Raw genomic sequence first — 17520 nt, 5'->3', positions numbered from 1 at the left:
CTACTAAACTGATTTGTCTTTCATTTGATCGGCTTATATTTCCAGTGAGTCTACCTTTGCCTCTGTTGATTTCAAATTTCTTGCATGTTGAGTAAAATCAATTTCATATTACTATACCTGACTTCGGAAGATAGGTCATCATTTTCCAGATGCTGTGCTGTGAGTTTATCCTCCAGGGAAGTAGCTGCCGACTTCTAGCTGAACACCAGCTCAGGCTGCCTGTTATCAGGGTTCCCCATGCTGGGGTATTTGCTAGGAGTTGCCCTGTGCTGCACAGGTGGGCTACAGATGCAGGGTTGATGCAACTGTATGGGTGTGCGAATAGTGTTGAATAACAGTTCTCAGGTATGTTTTTAAGGAACTTAGCGGAGGCTTATTGGTGGTTGAGATCATAGTTTCATCGAAGTCAAGTCGCAACTTTTGTCCCACATGTAGTGTGAAGGCTCCCCATAAAACACTGCACACTGCCAAGTTAAACTACACATGCACATTCAGAAATATCCAGAATTACCATTTGCTGACGCTTTTTGATGCATTCTCTGGCATACACATCTGCAGGGGAGCCCCACCCAGTTCTACAGCGTGCTACCATCAACTTGAGGCATCGTCTTTGGGTCTCAACGCGGGCCAGAGGAGCCCCTCTCACCTCCTTACTGCTGCCAGTTCGTCTCTTCATGCACACTTGCCTCTAATCACTGCGGCATGAATTGCAGCTGACTCCTGCTCAACACGTGGACTAGCAGCAAGTCTCTCTAATGAATGAACAGCAATGCAGATGCGCAGCAACCGCCTTCCTACAGACTTAGACAGTCATATCTCAGCATCAGCTAGGTGCTCCACAGGTCTTCTGGGCAGCATAGAGATCCCATCCAGGTTAATGAGTGATGAGACCGCCATCGTCGTTAAGCCACCTGCAGGCCTCAGAGTCCACTGCCAATCTCTATTAGATGTACTCATGCAAACTTTAAAGTCAGGATTTGAATTGCTGCAGGGGAATTATGCCATTCATTATCTGTGATGTCTGTGTCATCTTAAGTTGTGGTTCAGCCGAATGTTAGCAGATGTTGGCTCTAGTCAGCGAAGCCTTTTGTTACTGCGGACATCTTGGAGTGTAGCACTCTAGAGCCCTCACTCATCCTACACATACTTGCCAATTTAGGTGTGGGAGACTTGCACAGCTTAACAATAGGAAGGCCCAGACCTCTGTCTCATCTTCTCAGCAACAGATCTTTCTGAAGTTCTTTGAAGTGAAAGGCAGGTCAGAGTGGACAAAGCTTAAACCAGAGGGAAAATTGCCACAATTGTGGTGAGAGCAGCTATATTTGAACATTCCAGGAATGCAGCTTATAAGTATGTAGAGTGCTCTTGTGTTAAGTTTCATTATCTCTTTAAGACGTTTTAGAGTCTAAAAAGCTTATAAGGATCCTGTAAGAAGAGAGAAGGGACCAGGCTGGAATTAAGCAATCCTACCAAGATTCTAGACACTATGGGCTGTAATCCAGACTTTTGTGGACTTTCTCAAGGGCTGGTTACAACAGCCCTCCAACGCCATCTCAAGCACAGTTGAGGGTGGCTTTCCTGCAAACCCTAAAGGATGGACTCTTTTTGGACTTGTCAAGTTGGTGGCAAACATGAGGGTGCACTGTAGACTGTTGTTGGCACTCAGTCGCCCTGCAAATGGAGGAAGGCCTGTGAGGCTGAAGAGTACAGAAAATGAGTTCCTGCAATGACAGACTATGGGGACTGCTGCCTAAAAAAAATCTCAGCATTCGGAGACCACCAGTGTTAGTCAGCAGGACAGGCTTTACAGGTAAGCATCTCCCACTGAGGAGTCAGCAACAGTGCTGGAGGTTTGGCAGTCAGAAAGAAAATTCAGGAGACTCTAGGGGTGGGGGGACACCAGAAGACTGCCCTTGTTGGCTGGAACGCACCACGAAGAGCACAGCAGTGAAAATCCTGCTGAAATCTGCCCAGAAAGGACCAAGATATCCTAAACTTTGTGGATTATGTGTATCATTTCACTGTCAACTGTAGGTGTCCTAGCGCTGGGACAATTAGCTGCTGTGAGAAAATCGAAATGTGAATCAGTGGTTCCTGTCCCAGGGGACCATCTGGAGTTGGGTCCTCTGTGGGACAGTAGTGTAAGGTGTTCCACATTAAAAAATGTCCCTTTAGTAGATGTAGGGGAATCAGGCTCTGGTCTCCCACAAGGACTGAAGAAGAGATCTTTCCAGTGCTATAGAGCATGGTCCTGCAAAGTAGAGGAGTCCCCGTGGGGGACAATAAGTATGATTCATGCTCTCCTCCTCATGCCTGAGAAGTAGAAAACGTCAGGAGATTTGTAAGGCAGGGGTGAGCACACTAAGTATTTGAGCTTTAGCAGGCCACTTCAAAAAGAAAGGCCGCCTAGGCTGAAATACAAGCATCCACCATAGTCACAGAAGCAAAAGAGAGCTTATGGGCATCAGCATTCCCAGCACGCCCTTAGCAGCCAAAAGTTGGATACTTCTGCAAGTGCTTGCCGTCGGACAGCGTGCACCTGAGGAATATTAAAAGTGGAGCCTCAATGATCTAACATAAGCTCCCCAGGGCAGAGAGAAAATTTTAGAACCATGCGCCTCTCGGAACAAAAATGAAAATTCCCAGGAGGAGCAGGGGCCGACTTAAAAAAAAAAAAAAAAAAAAAAAAAAGGTATCCGAGCTTTGCGTTTGTTAAGGTCCTCAGCTTAAGGCCCCTTTGAGGGAATCTTGAGTGGTAGGGAGGCAACATAGCATAAAGATAATCGGGCACAAGGCAGGCTACTTTATTTCTCGTTTATGAAAAGCTGTGTCAAAGCCAATGGGATTTTCTTATTTATGGTGAAAAGCACTTTTGTTCGACCAGGTTTCTCTGGAGTTGTCTTGGGTAAATCAGTCAGAAACAAGTGTTCAGCACAAGTTTTATTAGAGGATTTCATCACCTGGATCTGAAGTGTGATATTAATTTTAAAAAGTGCAGTTGCAGTTCCACTGTGTCCTTGCACTCATTTTGAGAGACCAATCATGAACAGAAATCTTCATTTGCTCAGTATTTCCTAGTGGGTCGTAGTCTAACTGGATTTCTAATTCGTGTTGGTACACCTCACCAGGCAGTTAGAAATCCAGACCCTATAGCTCAGTGGAGGTTAGAAATCCAACCCAGTTCAGTGGGGGACCTCCAGATGGTGACCTTAAACTTTCTGTGAAGTACAATTGACACAGAGCTCTCCCTACGCCCACCCTCCTGCCCTTTTACACATGATTTTAATACGTGACCGACCTTTACTCTACTCTGCCAGCCTGACAGTGGCAGTGCTGACATGTGATAGTCTCTGCTGCAAGCCTGTCCACCTTTTTGAAGGCTGTTTTGACTGGTGCATGTTTGCCCATGTCATGTGACACCTTGACCTTTTCTGTGTATTTTAGCCTACAGTACATACCTACTGGGACTTGCAGTATTATTTTTGTGTCCATTTTAAGTGTGGACTACCGAATCCCAGCACGTGAAGGGTTGTTTGCCATTAAGGCAGAACTAGCTACTGCCATCGCTTTTGAAATGGGGTCAATAAGCAGATGTACCACTCATCAGCCTTACCACCTTTTCACAAGTGGCTTAGAGAGAGGTAGTCCTATATGGGATAAAAGTTATAGTTCTGGTAAACAAGTCAATGCGTGGATCCATGATCTGATTCACCAGCAGCACATCTAAATTTCCCACCGGAGAGCTCAGATCCACGTCACTGTGAATTGATTCTCAAAGGCTCCAAAAATGCAAAAAAAATGAAACGTTAAAAAGGTTCTAAATAACTTACTCGCCACTTGTGAGTAAGTAGGTCAAATCACGATAGTCACCATTTTGAGCTGGTGGCCTAACCTGATTCCTGCTATTTTATTTTAATGTTTTTTTACTGTTTTAACTCTGGGTCTATCCTAACCTCATTAGGTGCACTAGCAAATACAATATTTGTACATTTGTTTGGTTGCTAATTAACTTATTCATTAATTTCTTCTTCAGCTGAATTGTATTGCTTTTACTCTTGATCCCCCATATTTTCCGAAAAGATTCCTTGCCTTCCATTCGATGTCAAAGTTAGTGGATTGGTTCCTATTGGAAAAGCTGTATTCAAAAGTTGTCTGCAGTGTTTGATGCTGCTTTGAGCTTGCTGTTTGAGGAAAATTCCACCACTGTCCTGTAGTGCATTGCAGCGGATGAGTTCACAGGTCACCACTTGCACTCACTAGAAACGATTCTAGGCTGTGCAGGATCCTTTATGCACTTCCACTTTGCGTAAACTAATGAATAAATGTGCGATTTCTGCGTGTGGGATGGTTTCTTATAAGCTGTCTAATGTTTATTTTCTGCTAGCAAGGTTCCAGTTATGCAGAGTTGAAGAATATAAGAAGCGTCATCATAAACACAATTGATAAATACTATAAAGTAAGGCATGTTTTGGAAAAGTGATGCATTTTATTTTTAAATATTTTGACTATTACTTAAAAGACTATCATTATTTTTGTTTCAGTTCGATATCAGAATATTCATGCATTGTATATGAGTGAAAATTGCCCCATTGTGGTAGGGAAAGTCTCTGAAGAAACCCTTTCTCTGCAGTCGAAAAGTTACGTTTTAACCATTGTCCCCTTCCCTCTCCAAAAGTGGTAAAGAAGTTACTGTAGCCCAGTTTGTAGGCTTGCTTGAGATTAATGCTCAAAAACTGCAGAAATGTCAAAATTGCAATCCGTTGACTTCAAAGGCCACTGAGAGGGGAATGCTTTGTTTCTCTTTTGTTTTGTATTGACTGTAGTTCTTTCCATCTTCTAGCTTCAAGGAGCTGTTACATCCCGAACTTCTACTTGCCAGAACACTGACCTTGCAAATGCTATTGCTGCTTACCGAAGTCTCTACTCTCGGCCGCCAAAAGGTATCCACCTGCTGTTCAATAACCTACATAAAGCTTCCAGTTGAAGCAGTGCTTTGTTCTCTCGGGTTGTTATTTTTGTTTTTTATTTGACAGACCTACTGATTAAGGACGATCGGCCTCTTCATTCTTGAAATGTGGCAGCTTTTTTTAAGTCTCTCTTATTTTTCTGCCCTTTGCAACGTAGAAAGTAAGATCCCTTCCATTGTTCATTCCTTCGTTCCTCACTCCAGTCAAGTCTATGTTAACTAACTTGTTTGAAGACCTGGAAAAGTTTAGACTCTTGACTCCCATACAGCTACTTATTTTGGCGCACATATTCAACTCTTACCTCATGGTAAAAGTATTCAATGTAAAATGAGCTTTCTCTCTGCTGTGACGTTCTAATCCTTATCAACAGTGGGGCATAAAAAGCTTCCAGTGCGGTTGACATTCAGTATAAACCAACAACTACTATATACATAAACAACCCCCTTTAATCCCTTCGCTGCCAGGCGTTTTCCCTCTCAGGTGCCAGGCCTTTTTTTGGCTATTTGGGGCAGTTCGCGCTTAGGCCCTCATAAACGTTTTGTCCACATAAGCTACCCATGCCAAATTTGGGTCCTTTTTTCCCAACATTTTAGGGATTCTAGAGGTACCCAGAGTTTGTGGGTTCCCCTGGAGGAGACTAAGAAATTAGTCAAAATACAGTGAAAATGTTTTTTTTTTTTTTTTTTTAAACTGGAAAAAAAGTGCAGGAGAAGAAAGCATATGGTTTTTTCCCTGAAAATCGCACCAACAAAGGGTTTGCTGTGCTACAGTCGCCATCTTTCCAGCTTTCAGGTGCAGGCAAACTTGAATCAGAAAACAACATTTTTCAACACAATTTTGGCATTTTACTTCGACATAGCCCATTTTTACTATTTTTTGTGCTTTTAGCCTCCTTCCAGTTAGTGACAGAAATGGGTGTGAAACCAATGCCTTATCCCGGACAACTATACATTTCTGAAAAGTAGACAAAATTCAGAATTCGGTAAGGGTCATTAGTGTAAATCCTGCAAGGTTTTCCTACAGAAAATAACTGCTGAAATAAAAAAATATATATTGAATTTGAGGTGAAGAAACAGCCATTTCTATCGCATTTTACTCTGTAACTTTATCCTGCAATGTCAGATGTTCAAAAGCAATATATCGTTATGTCTGCTGGACTCTTCTGCTCACGGGGATATATAGGGCTTGTAGGTTCATCGAGAACCCTAGGTACCCATAGCCAGTAAAGGAGTTGCACCTTGCAATGGGTTTTCATTGTATACCTGGTATACAGCAATTCATTTGGTGAAATATCTATTTTTCACTCTTTATATCAAGGAAACCTTTGTATTTCCAAAATGAGCATAAGATAAGGTTTTGAGAAGCAGTGGTTATTTGCACATCTCTGAATTCCGTGGTCTCCATACTAGCAATTAAATCACAGGGCATTTCTCAAATAGTCGTCTTTTTTTACACACTGTCTTATATTTGGAAGGAAAAAATGTAGAGCAAGACAAGGGGAAATAACACCTGTTATTCTATTCTGTTTCCCCCTAAGTCTCCTGATTAAAAAGGATACCTCACTTGTGTGGGTAGGCCTAATGCCTGCGACAGGAAACACAACATGGACAGATCACATTTTTACATTGAAATCTGATGTGTTTTTTTGGAAAGTGCCAAGATGCGGATTTTGGCTTCTAGCTCAGCCGGCACCTAATGAAACCTACCAAACCTATGCATTTTTCAAAACTGGGCACCTAGGGGAGTCCAGGATGAGGTGACTTGTGGGGCTTTCACCAGGTTATGTTACCCAGAATCCTTTGCAAACCTCAAAATTTGGCAAAACAAAACACTTTTTCTTCCCATTTCGGTGGTAGGAAAGTTCTGGAAGCTAAGAGGACCAACACATTTCCTTCCACCCAGCATTCCCCCACGTCTCCCGATAAAAATGGTACCTCACTTGTGTGGGTAGGTCTAATGACCGCGAAAGGAAATGCCCCAAAATGTCCCTTCTGCGGTGTTCCAAACACTAAATTTCTGGAAAGAAACACACTTGGGTTATGTTAAAAAGATCTCTCACCCATCAACTTAGTTGGTTGCATCCTTCATCATCGGGGTCCCACCGAGACACCTAGCATGTCACAGGTGTGCCTCGACGCCTGAATACTGCATAGCAAGTTTTTTTTAATTTTTACCACACATACTGGTTGCAGGGCTGAAAAAATCCACTCGACCACTTCCATTGGTGAGTCTTATCTGATCAGGTCGAGCTATTTTTAATACTTACTCATCCCTTCTGGCAGTTAACACTGAACAGGTGTTCTGTTCAGTTGAAAAGTGGAGGGGCAATAAAAGATGCCTTTAAATCTTGTTCTTAGGCCACATTTACTCTATGTTCTCAGACAGAGGTCAAAAGTCAGTTTTTTTGACAATTAATTCCTTCTGGATGCAGAGTTCCAGGACTTTGTAAGGTGAACTGTGACCTGCTGCTTAGAATGTAAAATAAAAGGATATAAGTTGTCAGGTTTTTCCTAACACACAAGATTTAAATGACTAAGTCAACTGAGCAAACATTTCAAAATATATTTAAGTAATTGTGAAAGCCTTTTTATATATTTCTGTGTGATGAAAAAAATATTTTAATAGGATGAAAACAAATCCGAATACTTGACGTGTTGATGTGCAATAGATATGTTTCCTGAAACCCAATTTTCAAAGATTGTTAATACACCATATAGTTTTATCAGTAAAGCTGCATGTTAGTGGAGAGGGTTTTAGATTTCTTGGAAAGTTACTGTGTAGATGACTCTTACCACATCATAGTTAAGTAATGTATTTATTAAAATTGAGTACTTAAGCATACTGAGAAACACTCCTGCCCTGATGGCAATGTTGTTAGTAAATTAAAATAAGTCCTAGATTATCTGGGATAGATGTAATGGGTATATGGGCTAGGTACTGGTTATGCATGCAGAAAACTCTAGTCTACTTAATCAAACAAAATAGATTTTTTTTCTACTGCAGAAATACTGAGCCCACATATTTGAATGTGGGAATGAAGAAAAAGGCCACTGTAAACTATTTGCCTAAGATCACACTATTTGAGACCCGTTTACGGGTCAAGTACATTACTGTTAAGTCGAGTATTTTATTTAAGTTACTCGACCTGCAGGCCTAGTAACATTTTTATGATTTTTCGAGCCCTTGGTTGGATTTGGCACAAGGTTGAGTGATGGTTCAGTAGATCAAATTTTATTAACAAGAGATTTCACAAAAATGAAATGCACTGCTAATAACTGAAAGGCCAAAAAACGGAACCAATGACTCGCAGCTCGTGAGCTGCAAAGCTGCGACAAGGCACCAACCACTTTACAGTCCATTTACACACCTTTCATACATGACATGTACAAGACCTTTCACGTCGCCAGCCGTGAGCCCAGCACATTACAACACTCGTATCAACAGACAGCGCCATTCAAGGGACCATCACTTTCATACGCCCACATGCCTGACACAGCAGTCACACCAGCTGATGGGAGTGTGTGGACTGGCGTTTGACTAGAAGAGTGTTGCAGTGGCCAACAGCAAGTCACTATTTACACTGCCAGCCAAGCGCCACTCCACGCACACTGGCAGCCAAGCGCCACTCTATGCACACTGCCATTACTTTTATTTTTTAATTTTTTTTAAACAACAAAGAAACCACTAACTAATTAGAAAGAAGTTTAAAACTACAAACACAAAAGCTCTAACTAAATACATGACAGTAATGGCAACCATGAAACTGCACATGTGAAAATATAAAACAGGCAGTTTACGCTCACAGTAGTTCCCAATAATTTTATGGAGTGTGGTAACTCCTGAAACAGCCATCCACCCACACACAGCCCAGGCTTTGGAGGACAATCGAGGCAGTACATATGAGTCTCCGTCTGGATCCTTCTTCGAGCACAGACTCTACATCTCTTAGCCAGAAAGTCTTTTTTGGTCGTGGGAGGAATGTGCTCAGCAAGGTGGCGATCTTTCAGTCTTGCCACATCCTCCACCATTGCTTCTCTTGGAACTCTTGCCTGTTCCAGCACAACAAGGCTCGCTATGTCAGACTCCTGAAATTTCACAAATGTCATCCTTGACTCTGGAGAACTATTCTTGAACACAGCAAACGCATTAAAAGTAGCCAAATGGAACAGGTGAACCGCAAATTTCTTATACCAAACGTAAGCCTTACGAGCAGCAGTGTAAGGTTGCATCCTGTGATCTACTCTATCGACACAATCCATGTGCTTATTGTAGTCCAAAATGCACACAGGTGTGCGCACTTCGCCAACCTGACCCCAAACAGTCACAGGGGAAGTACTCTCATCATAGATGATAGTTAGCATGTAGAATCAATACCTCCTGTCTGCAAATTTCAGAGCTAGCAGCTCATCATTCCGCAAGGCACTGCGCTGCCCCCTCTCAAGTTTTAATTTTTACAGACAAGTTCTCTTGGATAGCCTTCCCGGTTAGAAAGGGTTGTGTAACAAGCAATAGTGTCCACTCTGAACAATTCCTTGAACATCTGCACTCAGGGTAGAAGATATCTACGTACAAATGGTAACCTTTGTTAAACATTCGTCTGCCAAGTTCCCACACAATTGTCTCGCTAACTCCAAAAGTGGGCAGACAAAGGCGGGGGAGGTCAATACTGGAATCCCTACCCGGAAATTATAAACATATTCTGTATTACTTTCAGACAGCATATACAATTTTTAATTCCAAACCGTGCCCTCTTGCTAGGAATGTACTGCCTAAAAACCTAATGACCCTTGAACAGAACCGGCCACAGTTATTTTGCAGTTGCCATCAAGGGACTAGGAGACCAATATAAAGACAGTGATGGCTTCCTTATCAGCCCCATCAAAAAAGTTAAACCCAAGAACGTTTTCAACTCTTCCAGATTTGTGGAAATCCACTGGCTAGCTCTAGAGTGTGGACTAAGTCTGGCAGCGTTGTCCCTCAAATACTACTTCACATACAAATGAGTCTGCTCAACAATCTCTTCCAAAAATACATTGTCCATCAACAACTTGAAATAAATTGACAGGCAAAAAGATTTCTGTATTCACTCTACACACCGGGAGACCAGTCAAGGCAGGCAACTCCGGCTGCTCCATGTTTGGGGCAACCTAGAGGTCAGGTCTTCCAACTGGAAGCCTTTCAGCCGCTGGCTGCTGCACCATTGGCACATCAGTGTCCTCCTCCAAAACAGGCACTTCATCAGCACTGAGAATAGCTTCATCATCAGACGATTCCTCTCTGTCAGAAAATTCACTTCCAGAATCTTGCACTTCCTCCTCTGCCTCAGATGCAGTCCGTCTAATAGTCATGGTCAGAAGATGACTCAAAAAGCATACCAACAACCTGCTGAGCCGTCATCCCACTGCTTGCCATGATCCTTCCTACGAAAAGTAACTGGACAAATGCACCACCAACAACCAGCACTGTGTAAGATAAGTAATAAACAAAATGTTGTTTTATCACTAACAGTTATAAACTCAAAACCTTTACCACTCACTTGCATAAAAAAGCTAGATTTACCTGCAAACAACTACTCTGCACAGCCACAGCAATCACCAATGATATTCGACTAAAAAGAAAAAAGAAAAGAAAATTACACATAAGACAACACAAATATCGTGCACTAATCTAAGAACTATTTCACACACAATTCTGCATTTAGTACACCACTTACAAAATGTCATTCATGCATGGCAACAATAGACATTTGGAATAAATATTTTTTTCTTACCTAAAACATGCAACCACACAAACTGCTGGTCAACCACTGCCAAAACTGCAGAGATTTGCAGCAAAGGAAGCATTAGCTTTGAACTAGAACAATAAGGAGAAATAAAACATTATAATCACAAATGCAATACTTTGCTAGTCTACAAACACCATGCCACCAAACATTTAGAGATTTCCCCTGGTGCCTTTGTAGTTTCTGGCCCCCTTGGGGGCAGATGGGCCTAAACAAAATAGCCTGCTTTGCCCCCAAGGGGGGCAGAAATCGCCTACAGTGCTGTGCCCCCACACACAAAAAAGCAAAAGTAAACAATCCCTGGTGCCATTGTGGTTTCTGCTCTCCTTGGCCAAGGGGGGGCAGAAATGGCATAAAACACATTGCCTCCAAAGAGGAGCGACCTTTTCCCAAAGGGCCACTCTCCCGTACTGAAATAGACTAAAAACAAAAAAAAAAACTGGTGCCTTAGTGGCTTCTGCCCTCCTTTGGGGCAGATGGACCTAAGAAAAATAGGCCGATCTGTCCCCAAGGGGGCCAGAAATGGCCTACAGTGCTGTGCCTCCTTTGGGGCGGGGGGGGGGGGTGACCCTTACCCAAGGGGCTGCACCCCTAAGCAGAAAAAAAAACCAAAAAATCGCTGGTGTTCCAGTGGCTTCTGGCCCCCTTCCCCGCCCTCCTTAGGGGCAGATCGGCCTAAAAATAACATGGCGATCGATAAACAATATGCCCCCTAAGGGAAGCGAAACTTGCCTAAGGGGCTGCTCCCCTGTATTGAAATTAACAAACAAATAAAGTCCCTGGTGTCTAGTGGGCATTCATGCTGCCTGATTGTGGTGCAATCGGGCAGCAGGAATGCTGAAAGAGACATCAAGGAAAAGAAAAACCCTTTTCTTTCCCCCAATGGCTCTTTTAGAGGAATAACCCTCCATTCACCCCCCACCCCTCCAAGACGGAGGAGAAACTTACCTCCTTCTCCTTCATCGCGCTGGAATCAAATGGCTTTGACCGGCACCCTCTGATGAGATCATTATGGGGGTGGGGTAGGGCAGGGTGGAAGGGGAAGTTCCACCCATGCACTCCCACCATGTGCCGGTCCCAGGACGTAACAGTTTTGTCCTTGGCGCCTCAGCACCGCAGCCAAGGACGTAACCATTACGTCCTTGGCGACCAAGGGGTTAACAACTGATTTGAAAATCAATTTCCACTTAGTGATGCTAATGTTCTTCTCATGGCTGACTGTTCTCGCACCTTAAGTTTGTTCTTGGGCGAAGGCACTGATTTGGTTAGCCTTTCTCCACTCTTGTCCCAAGTGTAATGAAGATGTGTTGTGCAGGGTTGAGGTGCATGTATGTTTACTGTGCCAATTTGCAAGAACCAAGTAATAAAGTACTCTTATATTGTTTTGGATTTGTTCTCCACTTAAGAGCATTGATATCGCAGCAAAATCTTTCCTGAAGTGTATAGTCTTCTTTTTTTCTATTTATTTTAATTCCACTGTTTCAATTTGTGAGAAGTATGGTGGCGTGCAGCTGTTCCTCCAAGCCACCATCACTTTTGAACAAGGTGAGTGAGAAAAGGATAAGAATACAGCCATTGATCAGGAGACAAGGCAGGGTGTGCTTTACACAAAACCACCCCTACCCTGGCACTTGGGGGTGGGGGTAATAACTATTTACCTCACACCATTGGTCAAGTCAGAGATACATGTTTCAATCTCGTCCTTAAATAAGGGGGCAGGGGAAAAGGCTGTTAAAACATCCTATTTTGATTTACTAATCATGAAGATTGTGAACGAAGGGCTTTTTTAAATAAACATATTAAATATATATATATATATAAAAATAAACCTATGTAAATGTGGATTGAAGGGGGTTTTCAATCATCCTCTCCACCTTTGTAAATTGCATGGTGGTAGATATATACCCTTCACCTTTGCCATTTACAAGGGGGCACTGGAGGCCTTTACCCATGCATTGCCCAAGGGTAGTGTGCAAATTAACTCATACCTTGTCATATGAATCTATATGTGTACTTTATATCCTGCTACCTTAGCACAGAGCTGTGGTATGTAGTAATAAATTCCTACTTGCCTTACCCAAGCATGTGGGTGTACTTATGTTTTTGATTCGCCCCCAAGAATGACAGTGAGTATTATTTTTTGTGGGTTGGTGGCTGATTTAAGTTCTGCTTCCCTCCACGTCCCACACCATATTGCAGCCCAGAGTAAAGGGAGCAGTTCCCAGTTGTCCTTCCTCCCTGTTTGCAAATGATGACATAGTTCAGAGGCAGTTGTCAGATGCCCTGCTACATTGCTTCCCGAAGAATTTGGACAGACACAGAGAAGCTGGTCAACTCCCAACTACTTGCCTTCTCTCTCACTTTTTTTTTTAATAAATCCCTTTAGCAATTAGCAATGCTGGGAACAGAAGTATGTCTCCTGCACTTGACTAATGCAGAGGGGCGTGAGCACCCTTTCTTTCAGAAAAGTTAGAGATATGAGAAGAAGACCCCCACATGCTGGCCAAGTTGGGAGTGAGGGGCATTACTGCGTCCCATGCACTTAAGCAATGTGGGAGTGGGGTATAAGCACTACTCTTGACATTAAGCGTGTTAGTGGAACCAATATTCCTCTCCAGGCACTTGTGCACATCAGGGTAGGGAAATTCCTCCAGATGGTTTTTAGCCAAAGAACTGGGAGGTAGTAAGCAAACCTGCCTCAAGGCAAAGTGGGGGATGAGAAATATATAACCTTTAGTCAAGGTTGTGGGGGTGCTCCCACCCTTTTGTAAGGCAGAGTACCCCATCTGACCTTAGATGAGGTGTGGGGGAGAAAATGTCCCCTACCCTCACTTGGACAGTGCACGGGTGAAGTAGTAGGCACGTCACCCTTGGATAGCCCCAGACATCCCTTGGTCAAAGCAGAGGTATATGGCTGACAATGCCCTGCTCCCAATATTGCACAAGGTGGATGGAAATGGTTATTTCCTTTTTATTTTTTTTCCACACACAATCACACATCCAGACATCAAGAGGCACGCATGCACACACACACACCCACTACCATAGACCCTCAAAAACACTTACCATGAGGCTCCCATACACAAACCTGGTATCGAATACCTGGAGAAACTAATGAGACGCACGCACGCATGCATGTCATGCATACCGCAATGTTATGTGTTTGGGAGACTGCGAATGCCGAGGTCACACATCTCGTTGGATTCTGAAACATTATTAGATGCTCACATACCAACCCAATTCTCACCACAAATAGAAACTGACACACTTTGTAAGGCACCAGTTTATGCACGGTTTCACACCAGGCTACCAGAATACTGCAGTCATACTGTGTGCACTGCCTTGTCACAGGTGTTAGAGGGCACCAACTATTCCAGCAGGGCTGCAAAGCAGGTGCCTTGGTGTCTCACGCTGAGCCAGCAGAAGAATGCCACAATGTTTCCAGGTGATAGAAGTTAACTTTGTGAACATCACACATGACACATACATTTACTATCAATATATAAAAGTAGATATAAATCCTTAACTTGTTAGTCTTAAAAACCTGAAAAAACCTAAATTCCCTTAAAATAATTAAATTAAAAGGATAATTAGGTTTTGTTTATTATCGTTGATAGTGACTACACCACAAAAACTAAAAAGACAGGAAATCAAAATTTAACATAGGATACTGTCGTCTTCCCATCTTTTAACACTGATATAATGTGACTCCTGTCTGTGTTATATACTCTGGTAATGTGATGCAAAATGTACATTTTTGACATTGTTTATTTGGAATGTTAATTCTAACATGTTTTATGAAATGTGATATTAACATTTTGGTCTTTGGACAGATAATGTTTTGAAAGATGAAAGCTAGTTTATTGATTTATAATACAACAAATAGTAATCTTGACAGTTTTTCTGGTGCTCACATTTTAGGCTACACATGTGACTCATAAGTGGTGTGTTGCAGCCTGTTGAGCAGCCCATAGGAGCTCACAATTCTTGTTGTCGTAACTGATTGAAGACTATTTTTCTTAGAAACTCCACCTCATTTTTAGGTTTTGGTTTTGACAGTGCAGCTTTCAAACAAACCTATTTTGTCAGGGTCTGTCCAAGCAAAGGTGTTTTCTGACCAGCATGTTTCACTGTTGAGACTTTGTCAATCACATGTTTGCTTAGCGTAGAGGAGTATGGCTCTTTCAGCCAGTAGCATTGACTATTTTACTTACATCTAAAAAGTATTATGAGCAATCCCTTTTTATTACATTTATTTATTTCTCTTACATATGCCTAATTTCCACTTTTTATTATTTAAGTTACCAACCCTTAAATTGGTATCTTGGCTATCGTCCTTCTATTATATCAGAATAGACTGTGTGGTTTTACAGTAAAAGGCTTGAAGCCCTCCTGTCAATCACCATTTGTTGGTTTGCGTGGCAAACACAAGGCTTGTGACTGGCAAAAATGTGCCCGACAGGACAAACAAAATTGCAAAGTTTGATTTTTATGTTTTTTTAAAGCTAACTCTCTTTTATTTTGCAAGGTCGTCTTTTCTCATTTTCCACTCATGTTTACTTTAGTTTTTGCTTGTGTGCACTCTTCTCAAAAGATGATAATTAACTTGTTCGAAATACTGCAAAGCAACTGTCGGCCTGATACACAAAGATTAACTTAGACCAAAAGTCTGCGTTCAGGCTTAAAGTTTAGACTTTACTCTACGTTTAGACTTTTGGTCTAAACTTAGACCAAAAGTCTAACATTACAGTGAGTAAAGTTAGACTTTAGGTCTAAACTTAGACTTTTTGTGTAAGCTTAAAGTTTTGTCTAAGTTTACCTTTGTGAATCGGGCCCTGCTTTTCTTTATTATGTGAAATCTCTGAAATGATGCTTTAACACATAACTGTGCAGTACACCCCAATCCAATCAGCCCCACTACAGTCCACCCCAATCCAACCCACTTTACCCTACACCAATCTAGTCAAGCCTACCCCCCTTCTATCCTCTCAACTCACCCCAATCTAATATGCCCTACTCCAATTCAAAACAATCTGCTCGACTCCAAACTAATCTACCTCACTCCAGTCCAAAATATGCCCCACTCCAGTCCACAACACTCTGCCAGACTCTAGTTTAAAACAATCTGCCCCACTCCAGTCTGCTCCACCTAAATCCAAAACAATCTGTCCCCTCAAATCCGCCCCATTCAAGCTGCCCCACTCCAATCCAAAACAATAAGCCCCACCCCAATCCACCTCACCCCAATGCAATCCACCTCACAGCAACCCATTTCACCCCAATCCGCCGTAATACAGTCTAACCCATTCCAATTTGAAACATTCTGCCCACTTCAGTCTGCCCCAGTCCAGTCCAAAATAATCTGCCCCACTTCCGCCCAAAACAACCTGCCCACTCCAGTCCATTCCAATCTGTCCCACTTTAATCCACACTAACCTACCCCACTACAATCCCAAACAACCCACTCCAATCCAAAACAGTTTGCCTCACTCCAATCCAGTCCACCTCACCCCACCCCAATCCAACCCACTCCTTCCCAACCCACCCCACTACAACCTAGTTCACCCCACACCAATCCAGTCCAGTCTACCCCATTCTAATCCAATACACCTTGCCCCAGTTCACCGCATCTCAATCCACTCCAGTCCAGTCCAATCCACTGTAGTCCAATCCACCCTACACCAACCCAGCCCACCCTACTCCAATCATCCCACTCCACTCCAATCCAATCCAACCTACCCTACTCCAATCAAGTCCACTGCTACCCAATCCACACCTCTCAAGTACAATCTACTTTAATCCACCCTCTCAGTCCAATATAGTCTGCATTAATCCATCCTATTCAGTCAAATCCCCCCCACTCCAAACCACCTTAATTTACCCCACTTCAATCAAGTACACCCCTCTCCAATCAATCCACCCCACACAAATCCAATCCACCCCACCCCACTCCAATCCAATCTGTCCCACTCCAGTCCAATCCACCACAGTCCACTCCATTTCAATCCACCCCACCTAATCGAGTCCACCCCACACACCTAATCCACCCCACTCAAGCCAATCCACCCACACAAGCCAATCCACCTCACTCCACTCTACCTCAATCCGATACACCCAATCTGATACATCCCACTCCGGTCTAATCCATTCCAGTCCAGCCCACTGCAGTCCAATTGACTCCACACCAATCTAATCCACCTCACCTCAGTGCAGTCCATCCAGGACCAATCCACCCCACCGTAATCCACCTCCTCCAGTCCACCCCACCCCACCCCAATCAACCCCACCCCATTTCAATCCACTCCACCCCACTCCAGTACATCCCACTCCAATCCACCCCACTCCATTCCAATCCACACCACTGTACCCCAATCTCCCCTACCTCACCCCGGTCCACTGCACTGCGGTCCATCCAGCCTTCCCCAGTCCAACCCAACCCAACCCATTCCAATACAATCTGCTCCAATCAACTACAGTCCACCTCCACCCAATCCAGTTCACCCCACCAAATCCCAGTTCAGTCCACCCCACGCCAGTCAAATCTGTCCCCCCACCTCCATGCAACACACCACAATCCAGTCAACCCACCCCACCCCAATCCAATCCACCCCTGTCCAGTCCACATCACTCTAATCCAGCCCACCCTAGCCCACTTCATTCCACCCACTCACTTCAGTCGACCACACTCTACTCCAACCCACCCACTCTAGCCCAATCTAATCAATCCCACCCTAGTTCCATCCGCCCCACCCCACTCCAATACAGCCAACC

The 17520-nt window shown here is 43.3% G+C and overlaps 1 protein-coding gene across 4 annotated transcripts in view; it reads left to right on the top strand.

Annotated features, from left to right (window-relative positions):
* Positions 1 to 17520, top strand: part of AFG3L2 (AFG3 like matrix AAA peptidase subunit 2) — a 336314-nt gene that overhangs the window by 24364 nt on the left and 294430 nt on the right. For all 4 annotated transcript variants that reach the window (XM_069219758.1, XM_069219759.1, XM_069219757.1 and 1 more), the window contains exon 2: positions 4841 to 4940. In XM_069219758.1, the coding sequence (XP_069075859.1) occupies positions 4841 to 4940 (100 nt within the window). The remainder of the gene's footprint in view (positions 1 to 4840; positions 4941 to 17520) is intronic.

This window comes from Pleurodeles waltl, chromosome 2_2, assembly GCF_031143425.1.
Source record: "Pleurodeles waltl isolate 20211129_DDA chromosome 2_2, aPleWal1.hap1.20221129, whole genome shotgun sequence".
NCBI classification, from domain to species: domain Eukaryota; kingdom Metazoa; phylum Chordata; class Amphibia; order Caudata; family Salamandridae; genus Pleurodeles; species Pleurodeles waltl.
Note: the sequence above shows the minus strand (reverse complement) of the source record. Positions and strands in the feature narration are given on the sequence as shown.